The 18,528-nt window shown below is 43.6% G+C and overlaps 3 protein-coding genes across 4 annotated transcripts; all 3 read right to left on the bottom strand.

The window, feature by feature from the left end:
- Window positions 1-2,401: 2,401 nt before the first annotated feature.
- On the bottom strand, window positions 2,402-9,763 carry LOC106570029 (cyclic GMP-AMP synthase-like). Of its 2 annotated transcripts, none has more exons than XM_014141921.2 (7): window positions 9,306-9,763; window positions 8,593-8,900; window positions 8,067-8,299; window positions 4,409-4,637; window positions 3,877-4,161; window positions 3,631-3,730; window positions 2,402-3,499 (listed from the first exon to the last, which is right to left on the bottom strand). In XM_014141921.2, the coding sequence occupies exons 2-7, from the start codon at window positions 8,891-8,893 to the stop codon at window positions 2,962-2,964; spliced, it is 1,686 nt and encodes a 561-aa protein (XP_013997396.2). In that variant the 5' UTR covers window positions 8,894-8,900; window positions 9,306-9,763; the 3' UTR covers window positions 2,402-2,961. The 2 variants fall into 2 exon arrangements, with proteins under 2 accessions (XP_013997396.2, XP_013997397.2); XM_014141922.2 differs by having other exon boundaries at window positions 8,593-8,897.
- A 386-nt stretch (window positions 9,764-10,149) lies between these two features.
- On the bottom strand, window positions 10,150-13,874 carry ef1a (elongation factor 1-alpha). The gene is given in 8 exon segments (NM_001141909.1): window positions 10,150-10,486; window positions 10,823-11,057; window positions 11,289-11,545; window positions 11,646-11,796; window positions 11,958-12,254; window positions 12,365-12,544; window positions 13,128-13,277; window positions 13,847-13,874. Coding segments are annotated over 7 exon segments (1,389 nt in total). The 5' UTR covers window positions 13,272-13,277; window positions 13,847-13,874; the 3' UTR covers window positions 10,150-10,361.
- Window positions 13,875-14,182: 308 nt separating this feature from the next.
- Window positions 14,183-18,021, bottom strand: LOC100136485 (elongation factor 1-alpha, oocyte form). The gene is given in 9 exon segments (XM_014141923.2): window positions 14,183-14,596; window positions 14,692-14,926; window positions 15,024-15,280; window positions 15,385-15,535; window positions 15,637-15,933; window positions 16,057-16,187; window positions 16,190-16,235; window positions 16,771-16,931; window positions 17,718-18,021. Coding segments are annotated over 8 exon segments (1,383 nt in total). The 5' UTR covers window positions 16,915-16,931; window positions 17,718-18,021; the 3' UTR covers window positions 14,183-14,474.
- Between the last annotated feature and the right edge of the window lie 507 nt (window positions 18,022-18,528).

Genomic DNA, 18,528 nt, shown 5'->3' with positions numbered 1-18,528 from the left:
TCATCCAACTCGGAATTCCAAGTCGGAAACTCAGGCCTCTTTCTATAGCTCTAACCTGAAGATCACTGACATTGTGATTCTAGCTTGTTTTTTTTTCTCCAGTTCCCAGTTGTCTTGAAAGCACAATAAATTCAGAGAATGCCAGATTTTGATGACAAAATTTGCCCACAAGGACCGCTGCGCCACCTTCCTGTTCAAGTGAGCACAGCACAACAAAGTGAGTCCAAAAATGTATAGTATGCTGCTGCATAAATTATGTAAAATGCCAGGGAGATATGTATACTGTAGCTAAGAACGTATTAATAAGCGTATGTTGTTTAGTAAGCTGTTAGTAGCCCATGTGCCTCACCCTAATAATTTGGTTCCTTTCCCCCTCATAACTTAGCCTACTGTTCTGACTTGGTGGTGCACATGTAGCCTCAAATCAAATGTTATTGGTCACATACACATATTTAGCAGATATTATTGCGAGTGTAGCGAATTGCTTGTGTTCGTAGCTCCAACAGTGCAGTAGTATCTAACAGTGCTGTAGTATCTAAAACAATTCACAACAATACGCACAAATCTAAAAGTAAAATAATGGAATTAAGAAACATATAAATATTAAATCGAGCAATGTCGGAGTGGCATTCATTACAGTAGAATAGAATACAGTATATACATATGAGATGAGTAAAGCAGTATGTAAACATTATTTAAACGTTATTAAAGTGACTAGTGTTCCATTATTTGTCATTATGGGGTATTGATGAGGACAATTAAAAACAAAATACATTTTAGAAGAAAGCTGTAATGTAACAAAATGTGAAAAAAGGGAAGGGGTCTGAATACAATTTCAGAATGCACTCTATATGCCCTCTTTATTTATCTGACGATTCTGACTTGGTGTACAGGGAGAATACTGTAAGAACGGCCCATGTTCTGAATTCTGTTGCTGTACATTTCTAAAGTGCTGAACAAATAGTTATATTGACTACGTCCGTCCTAGCTCGCTCATTAATGTCTTAATTGAAATTACAGATTTCCTCGTATCTACTCGTCATCCCCTTATGCCATAGTCTGTACATCTCAATTGTCAGTAGAAACCACATTTTTAAGCAAGTCAGCCATATCAGTTCTGTTTTTTTAAAAGGCAGTAAATGAGGCTGAATTAACTGTTTCGCTGCCAGACAAGGCTCCGCTGATAGCCAGATGTAATAGTTGTAAGGTTTCACTCCATGGTGCTGAAAAGAAAGCTCTGCTGTTGGGATAGCTTTATTTAAACAGTTTGTGGGCACTGTTTGTCACCGTTATAGTGCAATTCATGTATTGTTTAGTGTTGTGTTATTGCTTTGCTGGCATGCGTTTATTTATTTTTGCCCCACCAAGATTTACATGCTAAAATTGCCACTGCAGATCACACTTTAGTTTTTGTTGTCCTAGGCTACCTGGTTAAAATGCTTCCTCGCTAGCCTAGCTTCCTTTCATGGGCAACAACGCGACAGGCTAGTTTCTTAGCCTACTACATCTAGCTACATATTGAACTTCCATCCTCTCAGGCCAGGGGCACAACGTATGAATTTATGGTTAGATCAGAATCGCAGTTATAATCATTTGCCAGTACGGATAATTAAGTAAAACCAGAAGTCCATATCCCTATCTCCATCCATGGCTAACTTAGGAAAGGGACAATTTTAGCAAGCTAGCTAGCCACCGGAGGACAACGACACAAGGAGATGCAACAAGTTTTTTCTGTAAATGATGTTTGGCTTGTGATTGGTGTAAAGCCAAATCCAAACTGGTTTCCCTTGACACTTTGTTTTGGTGAGCCAGGACCATATACAGTTGAGCTCACTCAGTTTAGCTCAACGCTGATTGGCTATTATGTTATAAAAAAAAGATATAAATGGAAGCCAAATGCTCTCTGGTTTCCCTTGCATTCAATGTCATACTCTTTTTAACTAGACAGTATCAGATAGGTGGCCTACAGATACAGAGGGGCACGGTTTCGCTCGCTCTGATGTTTTCTCTGGTAAAATACATTCAGCCTCTTGCGAATTGGAGGAAAATAATGAAACACAGAGATGAAAGATTTAAAAAATATATATTTCTTGGTAAAAGAATTGCCTGGCTGCCCTTGGCATCCATGAATGCATGCCACTGAAAATAAATGGTGGGGAAATTATTGGAACCATTTCCTTGTTTAACCACTAGGTTGTTTGTGTATTATGACATACAGTGGTACTCTGTTCATCAGTTAGTCATCCATCTTAGTTATGCCATTACATTAGTTTTGATTTCAGAAATTGCCATCACCTTTCCCACAATACATTATTTATATTTATTTTTTTACCGATTTTGGAAGGGCCTACCGTAAAACAGATTTCATCACCGACAGACCAACAACTCTCTTATAGGACTGCAAGGAACAAGGATTTAATTTACACACACCATATTAGAAAATATAAGATCATACATGCAGGACAAGTGATACATAATAATGTTTATTTAAATGTTTGTCGTGAAGTACAAGTATGAAGAACGTATGAAAATGTATGCACTACTGTAAGTGTACATTGGAGTAGTGAACAGAAGTAGTTAACAATACATTGCGTAGCTACTATATTCTTGGTAATTTGCATAATTGTCAGTGCATTCGGAAAGTATTCAGACTATTCAGGAACAGTTTAGAATAAGGCTGCAACATAACAAAATGTGGAAAAAGGGAAGGGGTCTGAATACTTCCCGAATGCACTGTATATACAAATACAATTTCTTTAACTTTTGGGCTAAATGTTTCATTGTGTTTGTCTAGAGCAAAGACATGATTTAGAGAGAAATACAAATCTGGAATCCTATCCTATGTTATACTGTTTCAAAATGGCGTACCATTTTCTACAGCTGCATGTCGTTTTACCACCATCTGCTGTAGATAGACTGTCTCTGCCACCTTCCTACCACCGATGGGCAGGACAGACACCTCTACAGGAGGTAAAAAACATAGATAAGAGCCACAACAAAAGCCACAATTTTGAATATTTGCGCAAAGGATTTCATATCAACAACTTGGGGTGGCAGGATGACAGGATACTGGATAACAGGAGTCTGCTGTACAACAGGGGAAAGCTGGGGCTGGGAGTCACTGTGGGAGTGTACTGCCAGTGGTGGGGCAGGAGCCGGGGGCATTAAAAGGGGAAGCCACTGTCTCCTCTGCTCCTCCAGAGCCTCAATCAGAAACACCAAAGCTTTGCGCGGGAAGGTTGGTGGGGCGAAGAGGTTGGAGGTGGGGACAAAGAAGTGGGGGAGCAGACCACTGCTTGCGTGGCCCTCCAGGGCCCTTAGGAGGTACATGAAGCAGGCAGGCAGCTGACGAGGCGTCCAGAGGGAGTCCTGGGCCCTGATGGAGAGGGTGTGTAGGAAGGCTGTCTTCCCGTGGTAGGAGCACAGAGCATCCAGCTCCTGAGGGTAGCGTTGCTTCAGTCCCTCGATCAGGCACTTAAGGAGCTTGAAGCACTGCTTACTAAAGGAGAGGAGGAGAGAAAGAGAGCCATTGTTCATAATATCGATCACTTCACATAAAGTTATTTGTTCGGTATTAGGGCTAAATGAGTCACAGGTGATAGTAAACGGTGTAGTCGAGTGAATTCTGACCGGCAACACTTGGTGGCAGAGCTCTCACAGCAGGTCCTCTTGTTCCCATGAGTCTTGATCAGTTCCTTTTCTATGTGAGAAAAGGAAATCCTCCAACTCTCTGCATGAGATAAAGCAGCAACTTTTCAATCAAAGGGAAAATATCATTCACATTCAGTGTATCAATCATGTATCAGTCACAAAAACTATACACATCCAGAGTCATGCACCAATGGCTCTGACACAAAACAACAATGTTCCGCACACCTTTAGCTGCCTCACTAAGGTTTCGTCCCGGTGGTTTCTTGGGCACAAAGAAGCAAGTTTGGTGGGTGAGAGAGCGCCGGGTCTTCTTCCCCAGCCAGTTGTCCACATCTGGGCCGGCGCGGGCAGCCAGAGGCCAGCCCTGTGAGGAGGGCACTTCCAGGGCGGGCACCACATCCACAGAAAGTAGTTCCTGTTTTTCATTATCCACTTCCAACAGGGAAAGGGTCACCGCTGGTGAGTTTGGACGCTTCCTATTCACAACCCAATGCCAGCTATTTCCAGGCACTGGTGATCAAAGAACACACAAAAGCATACAGGCAACGTCATGTCATATTTAGACAAAACAATGCCCCAGGTGGTTGGAGATGTGGACTACGACCACTGACCTCAAAAGCTCAAATAATCATATTGACCCCTCAACAACATAGCATCTACAGACAAACCAGTTGTACAAGATATACAGTATGGGTATGTGAGCATTTGTATGACTGCATTCGTATACTCTCAGGTGAATATAGACCAGTTACCACACCTCTGTAGGTGCTGATGAACTTGCGGACCAGACGGTGCATTTCACTTATGATCTTGCTGGCTGAGATGGTGAGCCCATCGTCCAAAAGGAAAGACCGTATGTGGGAACGGGTTGGTCGGGATAGGGCGACTTCGTAGAAGAGGCCGTGGTATTGGTCCAGCTCAGTCATTTTGAGGCGGGAAGGAGACTGGAGCTTCAGCATCATGTCAAACTCATTTGGGTTGAGTATCTGTTGGCACACAATGGCAATAAGTACTATTTACTATTTATATACAATTTAGTTTCATTCACAGGATTATAATAAAAGTAAAGTATACTCACTGAATGCAAAGGGCAGGTTTGACTGACCCAGATGAACTTAAAAACAGCAACACTTAACATTCAACACAAGAAGAACAAGGACCTCCATGTTTGCATGTCATATTTCCCTATTATGTACAGTATGTGATACTACAGTTGAAGTCAGAAGTTTACATACACTGAGATTGGAGTCATTAAAACTCGTTTTTCAACCACTCCACCAATTTCTTGTTAACAAACTATAGTTTTGGCAAGTCGGTTAGGACATCTACTTTGTGCATGACACAAGTCATTTTTCCAAAAATTGTTTACAGACAGATTATTTTACTTATAATTCACTGTATCACAATTCCAGAGGCTCAGAAGTTTACATACACTAAGTTGACTGTGCCTTTAAACAGCTTGGAAAATTCCAGAAAATTATGTCTTGGCTTTAGAAGCTTCTGATAGGCTAATTGACATCATTTGAGTCAATTGGAGGTGTACCTGTGGATGTATTTCAAGGCCTACCTTCAAACTCAATGCCTCTTTGCTTGAGATCATGGGAAAATCAAAAGAAATCAGCCAAGACCTCAGAAAAAACATTGTAGACCTCCACAAGTCTGGTTCATCCTTGGGAGCAATTTCCAAACGCCTGAAGGTACCACGTTCATCTGTACAAACAATAGTACGCAGGTATAAACACCATGGGACCACAGCCGTCATACCGCTCAGGAAGGAGACGTGTTCTGTCTCCTAGAGATGAACGTACTTTGGTGCGAAAAGTGCAAATCAATCCCAGAACAACAGCAAAGGACCTTGTGAAGATGCTGGAGGAAACAGGTACAAAAGTATCTAAACTCAGCAAAAAAAGAAACGTCCTCTCACTGTCAACTGCGTTTATTTTCAGCAAACTTAACGTGTGTAAATATTTGTATGAGCATAACAAGATTCAACAACTGAGACATAAACTGAATAAGTTCCATAGACATGTGACTAACAGAAATGGAATAATGTGTCCCTGAACAAAGGGGGGAGTCAAAATCAAAAGTAACAGTCAGTATTTGGTGTGACCACCAGCTGCATTAAGTACTGCAGTACTAAGTACTGACATTTCTGGGGGGAATAGCCCTAGCAATCACCCTCCGATCCAATAGGTCCCAGACGTGCTCAATGGGATTGAGATACGGGCTCTTCGCTGGCCATGGCAGAACACTGACATTCCTGTCTTGCAGGAAATCACGCACAGAACGAGCAGTATGGCTGGTGGCATTGTCATGCTGGAGGGTCATCTCAGGATGAGCCTGCAGGAAGGGTACCACATGAGGCAGGAGGATATCTTCCCTGTAACGCACAGCGTTGAGATTGTCTGCAATGACAACAGGCTCAGTCCGATGATGCTGTGACACACTGCCCCAGACCATGACGGACCCTCCAGTCCTGTCTGGTCCATCGACGGTGGGTTTGTGCCCATAGGCAACGTTGTTGCCAGTGATGTCTGGTGAGGACCTGCCTTACAACAGGCCTACAAACCCTCAGTCCAGACTCTCTCAGGCTATTGCGGACAGTCTGAGCCCTGATGGAGGGATTGTGCGTTCTTGGTGTAACTCGGGCAGTTGCTGCTGCCATCCTGTACCTGTCCCGCAGGTGTGATGTTCGGATGTACCGATCTTGTGCAGGTGTTGTTACACGTGGTCTGCCATTGCGAGGACGATCAGCTGTCCATCCTGTCTACCTGTAGCTCTGTCTTAGGCTTCTCACAGTACGGACATTGCAATTTATTTCCCTGGCCACATCTGCAGTCCTCATGCCTCCTTGCAGCATGTCTAAAGCACGTTCACGCAGATGAGCAGGGACCCTGGGCATCTTTCTTTTTGTGTTTTTCAGAGTCAGCAGAAAGGCGTCTTTAGTGTTCTAAGTTTTCATAACTGTGACCTTAATTGCCTACCGTCTGTAAGCTGTTCCACAGGTGCATGTTCATTAATTGTTTATGGTTCATTGAACAAGGATGGGAAACAGTGTTTAATCCCTTTACAATGAAGATCTGTGAAGTTATTTGGATTTTTACGAACTATCTTTGAAAAACTGGGTCCAAAAAAAGGGACGTTTCTTATTTTGCTGAGTTTATAGCCACAGTAAAACGAGTCCTATATCGACATAACCTGAAAGGCCGCTCAGCAAGGAAGAAGCCACTGCTCCAAAACTGACATAAAAAAACATTAAAAAGCCAGACTACGGTTTGCAACTGCATATGGGGACAAATATCGTACTTTTTGGAGAAATGTCCTCTGGTCTGATGAAACAAAAATAGAACTGTTTGGCCATAATGACCATCGTTATGTTTGGAGGAAAAAGGGGGAGGCTTGCAAGCCGAATAACACCATACCCAACCGTGAAGCACAGGGGTGGCAGGCAGCATCATGTTGTGGGGATGCTTTGCTGCAGGAGGGACTGGTGCACTTCACAAAATAGATGGCATCATGAGGTAGGAAAATTATGTGGATATATTGAAGCAACATCTCAAGACATCAGTCAGGAAGTTAAAGCTTGGTCTAAAATGGGTCTTCCAAATGAACAATGACCCCAAGCATACTTCCAAAGTTGTGGCAAAATGGCTTAAGGACAACAAATTCAAGGTATTGGAGTGGCCATCACAAGCCCTGACCTCAATCCTATAGAAAATTTGTGGGCAGAACTGAAAAAGCATGTCCGAGCAAGGAGGCCTACAAACCTGACTCCGTTACACCAGCTCTGCCAGGAGGAATGGGCCAAAATTCACCCAACTTATTGTGGGAAGCTTGTGGAAGGCTACCCAAAACGTTTGACCCAAGTTAAACAATTTAAAGGCAATGCTACCAAATACCCACTGGGAATGTGATGAAAGAAATAAAAGCTGAAATAAATCATTCTCTCTACTATTACTCTGACATTTCACATTCTTAAAATAAAGTGGTGATCCTAATTGACCTAACACTGGAATTTTTACTAGGATTAAATGTCAGGAATTCAGAAAAACTGAGTTTAAATGTATTTGGCTAAGGTGTATGTAAACTTCTTACTTCAACTGAATATGTTTGGGGGGTGAGTTTTTTTTGTTGCTGTATATGTTTGTGGAAAGAATTTGTTGACGGACAGTAAACATTCCTATCAGTGTTAAGGTGGGGCATTGGTGAGGGGGTAAGAGATTTACCGGTAATGCAGGACAGACAGCCATATTGCAGTATTGGCTCATCGATACTGCCTAATCAGTCACTCAAGGTTAATCCATGTTTTTTAAAACACACCTTAAGTGGAAATGTGGATAATTTGTTCTCTTGTGTTCATGTGTTTTAAATGAGCCGACAGCCAGATACATATCCTGTCTCATTTTGTGAGTTACCTTGACCATCTCGTAGTATGAACCACTGCTCAGCACAGAGGCTGACTGGAAGTAGGGCTGCTCGTCACTGCTCTTGAGGAAGACCAGCAGGCTTTCCCGGAGATGGTTGACCAGGTCCACGGCCCACTGGCGGTCACTCTGGCGGAGCTTGAGGTCCTGGGCCCGAAGCCTGATCCAGCGGGCCAGCTCTGGGGAGATAGGGGCCAGCTCGTCCCCTGGTTTGGGTTTCTCGGCTGTGGGCAGATTGATGTATTGGCTGGACTGTCTCAGATGAGCATAGTATTGAAGCATGAATGGTGTAATTTTCACCCTGTTTTACAGGATTATGCACACATGAACTTCATCTACAAAACATATTTCTGTCTCAGAGGCAAAAACTCACTCAACTCAGAATATCAATTCTGGCTAGATTTATGAATATAACATGTTACTGATTGTCTTAGCATCTTTGACATACACTGATACACACATCAGATGAGAACAATCAACAATAGCATTGAAGCGAGCAGGTCTACCATGCTATTACCTGCCAGGTGTGGTCTCTGCCTAGGGAGGTGTGAGGTGGGTGTGGCTGGGATACTGGCATTTCCATCATCCTGACCCAGCAATGCCCCAGTCTGAGAGTCCTCTATAGGGCTACCTCCATCTCCATCCAGAAACCCACCCTCCTCTGCCTCTCTGCCCAGGCTAGGTTGGAGGTCAATGGGGGTGGATGGGGTCCTTCTGAGGGCCCGTGATGGAGTTGTCTGGTGCTCTCCAGAGGGTGTGGATGGAACTGAGCTCTGTCTCCTGGAGGATAATCTCCTCTGAGGTGTGCTTCTGTTCATCTTTCTACTTTGATCAACGCACACAAACACAAATCAATTCAGAGAAACTATATCTGCAAGTATGACGTAAATATAATTTGAATATCCTCTTCCTTCTAGGTTGAATGTATATGGGATAGGACTGCTCAATAATAAAAACTACCTCACTCAACCTTTAGTGGGTGCTTATAAACATAGCACCACAGAGATCAGAATAAATTACTAAATTATATGTAATTTTAGTACAATGAAAGTAATGCTGAGGTCCTGCCATGAAGAATTAACATAATTGTTGTTTCCAAGACCTTACCTGAACCACAATGACCCCAACCCAGGCTACATGTTACTCAAGACATTTTATTCATAATCCCAGACTGATTGTTAAAGAATCATTCAACCATTGTGAAATGTTACAAGGGTTGTGAAGATTTACCTGCTATTGTCGTCTTTGTCACAAATATCAGCTTGGTAGGGTGACAGACAGACGTCGCTATTGCTCTTCTCCGTGTCAGCTCACTTACTGTGTTGCTTCTCTCTGTGAAAGCACATCCCCGTTTCCTGCCACTATTCCCATTTTCGCTTTCTTTTTCCCAAGTATGATGTCACATATGAAACAAAGATGAAAGAGCATTGCCCCGCCTTTGTCTTTTTAGCAGTGGATTACGGGTCGCACAAATGCATTCCAGGTGATGGGTTGATACTGAACATGAAACTGTAAGAAAGAGGTTTTCACCAGAGGATTGTATAGGTACCGTCATAAAAATGTTATGCTCTACTAGGTTCGCGAAAGCTTGCCGTTTTGTGCGAAAGCTTTAATATTAAGAGAAAAAAACCCACTGGCAATTAGTTTATCTTTCTGTCACAACCCCATAACTTAACAGTAGCCGATATTTACTGGTGTACAATTTCCTACAGGGCAAACACTTTTCTGAAAGTATGCATCTACAGTATTGACATGTTTAGCAACAGCACTTAACATTTCTGAAGTAACTCTAAGGAGAAAAACCGAGGCAGTGAATCATATCTATTGAATATTCCCCAAAGAAATGGATAGTTATTATTTTCTGTTTTAGTCAATATTGTAAACCAATGGAACGTTTTCAGCAAATCAATCCAAAATCTGACAACTAGCTCGATGTTTCACAGCAACAGAAATCAGACTTTATTTTCATATTCTAACACAACATATAATTTCATGATAGATACCAGTATGTATCCAACAGTAACTGATTCAGCGTTTGGCTTATGAGAAACAAGAAACAGCAGCGTTTTGGCAGTTAATGTTCATGTTTTTTTATTTTTGGTTTTATCATAATTTTCCCTAAAGCATTAATTCTTCGAACATTTGCTTTCCTTTCCTGCGAAAACTTTTGCGATGGGTTTTTATTAGCATTAGCCAGTCCTTGAGTAGAGAGCTCAGGTTCTGAGACACTGCAGGATGGGATGCCGGTGACACGCCTTGTTGTTGCTGGATGTCTGGAGCAGGAATTCATTTGGCTTTTGTGGCCTTAATGGCAGACTTGGTCACCTTGCCAGTGCTGGCAGCCTTCTTGTCGACGGCCTTGATGACACCAACGGCAACGGTCTGTCTCATGTCACGCACGGCAAAACGGCCTGCAACAGCGAAGAGAAATGGTTACTGGCCGGGTCTGAACAATTTTTTGTGTGGTTTTGCTAAATGGAGTGTCAGCATATTCCAGAAGTCATTGAAGTTCCTACTTCACTGTTTTTGTAAGTGACATTGTAAGGTTGGGACTAGTAAGATCTCATCACCATCTTACAAGCAATGCAACAGTAAATGTGTGGAGAATTCTTTCAACACCAAAAGGCTGCAATACTCAGATGGGTCCTATACAGTGATGGGAACCAACACGTAACATTCCATTTTTCAATAGCACTGTATAAATAAAACCCATAATCGTCATCATTAGGCATTCGTGTGTGACTCACCAAGGGGAGGGTAGGCGGCGAAGCTCTCCACACACATGGGCTTTCCTGGCACCATGACAATGATGGCGGCGTCTCCAGACTTCAGGGCTTTGGGGTTGTCCTCAAGCTTCTTCCCGGAACGACGGTCGATCTTCTCCTTGAGCTCGCTGAACTTGCAGGCGATGTGAGCGGTGTGGCAATCCAGCACGGGGGCATAGCCCTGGGAGATCTGGCCAGGGTGGTTCAGGATGATGACCTGAAGATTGGGGTAAAGTTTGGGTAAGGATGGGCTGGACTCTAGAACTACAGTGAAAGGGGTTTGGGACGTGGCAAAACTGAATTCAGAAAGTGCACTTAAAAAAAATATGTTTTTATGAAAGTTCTAATTTATGGCCAGAAACAAGACATGTAGTAAAGTAGACTTAGAATATTAGTATTTTGTATTATCTTTCCAAAAACTACATTCAAAATCAGTTCCATCTCTCACCTGAGCTGTGAAGTTGCCGGCCTCCATTGGGGGGTCATTCTTGCTGTCTCCAGCCACGTTGCCACGACGGATATCCTTGACAGATACGTTCTTGACATTAAAGCCGACATTGTCACCGGGGAGAGCTGCTTCCAGGGTCTCGTGGTGCATCTCCACAGACTTCACCTCAGTGGTAACATTAGCGGGGGCGAAGGTGACGATCATACCGGCCTTCAGGGTACCAGTCTCCACACGGCCCACGGGTACTGTTCCAATACCTGATGGGAAACAAGTATTTAACCACAAGACACATACCCATTCATGTCTAAAGAAAATAACCAGTACATTCAAACATATTGATCTATGACTGGTTCTTACCGCCGATTTTGTAGACGTCCTGCAGGGGCAGACGGAGGGGCTTGTCAGTGGGGCGGGAGGGGGCCAGGATAGAGTCCAGAGCCTCCAGAAGGGTCACACCGCTAGCCCCACCCTCCTTACGCTCGACTTTCCATCCCTTGAACCAGCCCATCTGCAATGGGCAACAGAAGAAACAAGATCAAAATTACACAGACTTGCTTACCTGTCAGAGTTTATCCTTCTATAAAGTTCCAGCCCTAATCATTTATGCATATAACCACCTAGACCTACATTGCTGTGGTTTAGTGTACCGTGTGTAGATGAGCTACTCACATTGGGGCTAGCCTCCAGCATGTTGTCCCCATGCCATCCAGAGATGGGCACAAAGGCGACGGTGGCAGGGTTGTAGCCAATCTTCTTGATGTAGGTGCTGACCTCCTTCTGGATCTCCTCAAACCGCTTCTGGCTGTAGGGGGGCTCAGTAGAGTCCATCTTGTTGACTCCAACAATGAGCTGCTTCACTCCCAGAGTGTAGGCGAGGAGAGCGTGCTCACGGGTCTGGCCGTTCTTAGAGATACCAGCCTCAAACTCACCCACACCACCAGCAACAATCAGCACAGCGCAATCAGCCTGAGAAGATGAAGTCATAGATATTGACACTCCAAACCTTGTGGTAAAATGCACCTAGTGATAGATCCTTTCAGTTAGGAAACAGATTGGACATTAAAGCTTGTCTTTACCTGAGAGGTACCAGTGATCATGTTCTTGATAAAGTCTCTGTGTCCAGGGGCATCAATGATGGTGACGTAGTACTTGGCGGTCTCGAACTTCCACAGGGAAATGTCGATGGTGATACCACGCTCCCTCTCAGCCTTCAGCTTGTCCAGCACCCAGGCATACTTGAAAGAGCCCTTGCCCATCTACACAACCAGAAAAAAAGTTTGCTTTTGTCTACAGTTCTTTTGTTGACTAAATCGATCCAATTACATCTACTACAAAAGTATAGAATTTTGTACTAGTTTGTCAGTTAATGAAATGCAATCACAATAATTTAATCCATTTACAACAGTATTACTCATGAATTGCAAGTTGACAATCAATCCCACCAACAAAATTACTCCAAAAATGACTGCCTTATCAGATAAACTTCTGCTAGCTGAGCAATAAATCAGTCCCATTACCAAAATCCATATTTGTCTTGACTAAAGTCAAACTGATCACTCAATCCCATTTGCCAACATTCATGTGTGTGTGTTCCCCAATACTCATAATGCACTGACAAAAATAGATTTAAGATTTTAATCAGTTAAATATCAATATATTCCATTTGCCTTTAGTGCACAATGGCCCTAACAATACATGTGGTACAGTAGACGGCGCTCGTGTCAAGGCAATCAGTTGAAGGATTTTCTGTTCTAGCCACACCCGTTATGGAACATCGCAATTGATAGCAGCATTAGCTAACTCAGAATCCCTAGAAAATGTCAGGGCTCCCAAACATACCTCAGCAGCCTCCTTCTCGAACTTCTCAATGGTTCTCTTGTCAATGCCTCCGCATTTGTAGATCAGATGACCTGTGGTGGTTGACTTTCCGGAGTCGACATGGCCAATGACCACGATGTTAATGTGGATCTTTTCCTTTCCCATGATTTACTGATGAAAAGGAAACTGACATAACTACCGATGTACAATTTTATTTACACAAAATACACACATGGCCGACATGGCTGCAGGAGTAGAAATTAATGGTGTAATCAATTGATGAATTCGACAGATTGCCGATAGGTGCCACTGACTCATGCACCATGTGCTATCCACAAATCATTCCCCTCCCACCGCCCTCCATGTTCAGTCATAAGACTAGCAAGCCGGCCATGTTGAGGCAAATCAACGACCCCCGCTCTACGGCCGTCGTGCACAGCCGACTACTCAAATTCTAGCTAGGCAATATTACAGCAATGCAGTTAAACTTCATTTCCATGAACGAATTTCAATTACCCACTAAACTTAGTGGTCTGCAATGAGACTGACCAATTTTTATAAATCACTTAGTCATCTTGTAAAAATCAAACCGGTCCTAAAAATTATGCGCCCCCCCCCCCAACAGATGAGGCTGCCACAACACTTTCATAACCATGCCGCAATTTTTGTGTAGTAGTATTGAGGCATTTAGTTAAGCTACGTAACAATTACATCCTGAAATAAGCATTTTCTTCACTAACCTGAAACAATACAGATAACGGGTATTCCTGCTTTAGACCGGAGAAAAAGGACAGAATATGAGCCCACATCTCTTTTTATACCGGTGTAGTGGGAGGCGGGAGCTACAGCCCTGGTGTCACGAGAATTAAAGTGCCATTGGTTATGCCAGTGTAAGCCCACCTAGGTGATTGGCTGGCAAAAACCATCACTGGGCACAGCCGTGCAGCAGTCAGGGATAGCTTGTGTCAAAACAGCTGCAAAGACCAAGTTAGATACAGTGCTGCACTTGTTCTATCCTATGGCACAGCTCCCACTCTACAACAAGAACAAGGATTAAGGAAAACGACAGAGCAAACTTTTTGGTCAAGACATTTAAAGACCTTTATTAGTTACCAGCAGCTTTCTTCCAATTTAATTGTGGCATCAAACAGGTGCAGTTCTAAACCATTTACTCAAATGTAACTGAAAGAGGCACTGTCAGTCATATGACAAAGTGTATCTGCGTTGGGTTCTTTTCCTGCGAAAACTTTTACGATGGGTTTTAATCAGCATTAACCAGTCCTTAAGTATAGAGCTCAGGTTTTGAGACTCCGCAGGATGTAGGGCTGCAGACCCCACCACCCGAGGGACGTCCTGTGGGAGGAGAATTCACTTTTTACCAGCCTTAACGGCGGATTTGGTGACCTTGCCGCTGGAGGCAGCCTTCTTGTCGACGGCCTTGATGACACCAACAGCAACAGTCTGCCTCATGTCACGCACAGCGAAACGACCTGAGGGAAAGAGAATTAGGAACGAGGCCTTTTCCAAGCATAGAAGATACTTAAAAATGGAACGTCTTTGGTAAGAGGGCTTGTGGATTACTTACCAAGAGGAGGGTATTCCTGGAAGCTCTCCACACACATGGGCTTGCCGGGGATCATGTCAACGATGGCAGCGTCTCCAGACTTCAGGAACTTGGGGGCATCCTCAAGTTTCTTGCCGGAACGACGGTCGATCTTCTCCTTGAGCTCGCTGAACTTGCAGGCGATGTGAGCAGTGTGGCAATCCAGTACAGGGGCATAGCCCTGGGAGATCTGGCCAGGGTGGTTCAGGATGATGACCTGTAAAAACAAAACATGGTCGATTAGAGCATGAAAACAATTAAATTGTCATGGGAAGACAGCTCACCCACCCAACAATTTTAAACAGCATGCCTACCTGAGCGGTGAAGGTGCCGGCCTCCATTGGGGGGTCGTTTTTGCTGTCTCCAGCCACGTTGCCACGACGGATATCCTTGACGGACACGTTCTTGACGTTGAAGCCGACATTGTCACCAGGCATAGCCGATTCCAGGGTCTCGTGGTGCATCTCCACAGACTTCACCTCAGTGGTGACGTTAGCGGGGGCGAAGGTGACGATCATACCTGCCTTCAGGGTGCCAGTCTCCACACGGCCCACAGGTACTGTTCCAATACCTGATGGGAAACCAGGGGAGAATAGATTAACGATCAAGAGCAGAAGCAAGCCTTTGCAAGTACACAGTCCGTATACAAACATGAAGTCTAGGACTGGTTCTTACCGCCGATTTTGTAGACATCCTGGAGGGGCAGACGAAGGGGCTTATCTGTGGGGCGGGAGGGGGGCAGGATTGAGTCCAGGGCCTCCAGCAGAGTCACACCGTTGGCGTTACCATCCTTACGTTCGACCTTCCATCCCTTGAACCAGCCCATCTAGAATAGGATAATTTCTGTTTATGTACAAAGCATGACATATGCAAGTGACAGGGTGAGACTTTCAATGTAGTAGAATGCACTGAGCATAGGCTACTCACATTGGCGCTGGCTTCCAGCATGTTGTCCCCATGCCATCCAGAGATGGGCACAAAGGCAACGGTGGCAGGGTTGTAGCCAATCTTCTTGATGTAGGTGGTGACCTCCTTCTGGATCTCCTCAAACCGCTTCTGGCTGTAGGGGGGCTCAGTAGAGTCCATCTTGTTGACTCCAACAATGAGCTGCTTCACTCCCAGAGTGTAGGCGAGGAGAGCGTGCTCACGGGTCTGGCCGTTCTTGGAGATACCAGCCTCAAACTCACCCACACCACCAGCAACAATCAGCACAGCGCAATCAGCCTGAGAAGATGAAATCAAAGATATCGGAGGGGAAAAGTCATGTCAGCCCAACACACTTGTTCATTTATCACCTTAATTTGTCAGGTTTACAGTATATTCTGATTGCACTGGGGGCCCAATTACCTGAGAGGTACCAGTGATCATGTTCTTGATGAAATCTCTGTGTCCAGGGGCATCAATGATTGTGACGTAGTACCTGCCGGTCTCAAACTTCCACAGGGAAATGTCGATGGTGATACCACGCTCCCTCTCAGCTTCAGCTTGTCCAGCACCCAGGCATACTTGAAAGAGCCCTTGCCCATCTAAAATTAGAGGAAAGGCACATTGTTCAATAATTCATTTTACCAGTGAACTATGCTACACAGCAAAAATATAGTGAGCAAGTAGCTCATTTAGGGTTATGCCTAAATTGGATTTGGGAAACAAGGCCCAAATCATTAACAGAATTTAACAGATTCTGATGTATGCAACAACTTAAGTGTAGAGAACTAATTATATTAATGTTGACTAGACGGGATAGCTTTTGTCTGTAGCAGGTTAATAAGTATGTCAAGGTCAGGAAAAGGTTATATATATATATTTGAGATGTAAATATGTAAACTGTATCCCTCCTAGCCATGAGCGCTATAAAGTACTCAGCCGCCATTACACAAAGTGCATCGTCATTACCCGGACGCTAGGACTGCGCAAGCACCATCCCACATGCGCGCACCCGTTACCCACACCCTGCCGGCTTCACCAGTTTATTTTTTTTTTTAAATACTGCCGCCGCCATCTTTGATCCAAAGTAACGTAACCAGAACAGAAAGCTTCAACAAACAGAAAAAAACCGCTTACCTCAGCTGCTTCCTTCTCGAACTTTTCAATGGTTCTCTTGTCAATGCCTCCGCACTTGTAGATCAGATGGCCTGTGGTGGTTGACTTGCCGGAGTCGACATGGCCAATGACCACGATGTTAATGTGGATCTTTTCCTTTCCCATGGTTGCTTAATTCGTTTCTGAAATAAAATGAGCAGATATACCACTTAACTAGGCAACATTGACGTTAGTGTAACATAATTTGCTTGGGGAACAAGGGTGCAGCATTAAAACGCCGGGTCACTCAGACTATGCATTCGATCATTTGTCGATGGGCCATGAACAAAAAAAATTCAAAAAAGAAAGTCAACATCCCATTAAAATTATATCGAGAGAAAAAAAAAAGTCAACTGACAGCTAACTACTCAGTCGTTAAACTCATCCGACAAAGGGTGTGTGAGCGAGCTACGATCACGTACTGTTAGGCCTCAGTCGGCCATGGGCCAAAAGCGACACGTGTTACTTCCAGGCCACATCGTATAGAGTTACAGAAAGAACTCCAAATATCCAGAAGGAATTTATCCTTACTAGACAAAAGTCGCCTGGGTTTTCGTGCAGTTGTTCAGATCATGGAAGACATTCCATTTAACTACCTACTCATCCTCACAGGCCACCGCTTTAGTATCCTTTGTCCCCCCCCCCAGTTCCCCCTCCCCCAGTTGAAAAACGTTTTTTCTCCCGGCAAAATATAACTTGGAAGTTCACTAAAACCACATCGCCATTTTATAAGCCAACTTAAAAATGAACGTTAAAGCATCCCAACACCATCCAATTCACTTTAATTGAAACATTGTCCACACCATTAAATACTATCGGAAATAGCTTACGTTTTCGCAATGTGTCTAACAAGTTACAAAAACAAACGTGCTAACATGTTAGGCCTGTTTTTGAAACCGCTAGAGGCTAAATAGGATAAACGCGCTTACCGGTGTTACTGTGCGCTCACTCGACCACTGCTGATGCCCCTACCCAGGTAACAAAAAGAGAAAGAATGCTGGTTGAGTTTGAGTTTTTATACACTGGGAGGTGGCTAGACTGGGTTGCGTCCCCGCTTCCCTTCCCCCTCCCTACTCGAACCCTCAAATCACACACAATTCAGCGAAAAACTATGCCCGTCCGTCGTGAAACGTCATGATGTTTGAAACATTTTCCAATTTTGAACGAAATCCTTTCTGATTCAATCAAAATGTTTAAAAACAATATAGCTAGGTAATTGATAAATTGATTAAATAACCACATGTGGTCAAGTACACTCTTTATTGGCACGAGAAAAAAATGACCAGACACTCATTCAATAACTCAATTGACAAGAGTTTAACAAAAATCTGACAGTAGATTACCCCACTGTATGTTGAGTGTGGTTAGATATCTCAACAAACCAATCCCCGTTGTCTCATAACCCTGAGTGAGATTATTAAAACCTGCTTTCTGGAAATGAAATGATATTATTTAATCAATTTGGTTTCAACATGAACACATAGCATTTACAATTGTCATATCATATTTTTTATTTAGTCAGTTGACTGTAGACCTACAAGAGTATACAAGTGTATAACAAGAGTATTCAAATTCAGAGATTTCGATTATACAGTTTTCTCAATGGACTATAAACTGTCTTGGATTATTGCCTTAGGAGCAGGCGTGTAGGAAATGGCCCGGTATTGATTCTAGGTGACCCAATCAGTATAACAAGAGTATTCAAATTCAGAGATTTGCACTCAAACAGTGCACTGAGAA

The sequence above is a fragment of the Salmo salar genome, chromosome ssa14 (genome assembly GCF_905237065.1).
Source record: "Salmo salar chromosome ssa14, Ssal_v3.1, whole genome shotgun sequence".
Taxonomy (NCBI): Eukaryota; Metazoa; Chordata; class Actinopteri; order Salmoniformes; family Salmonidae; genus Salmo; species Salmo salar.
Note: the sequence above shows the minus strand (reverse complement) of the source record. Positions and strands in the feature narration are given on the sequence as shown.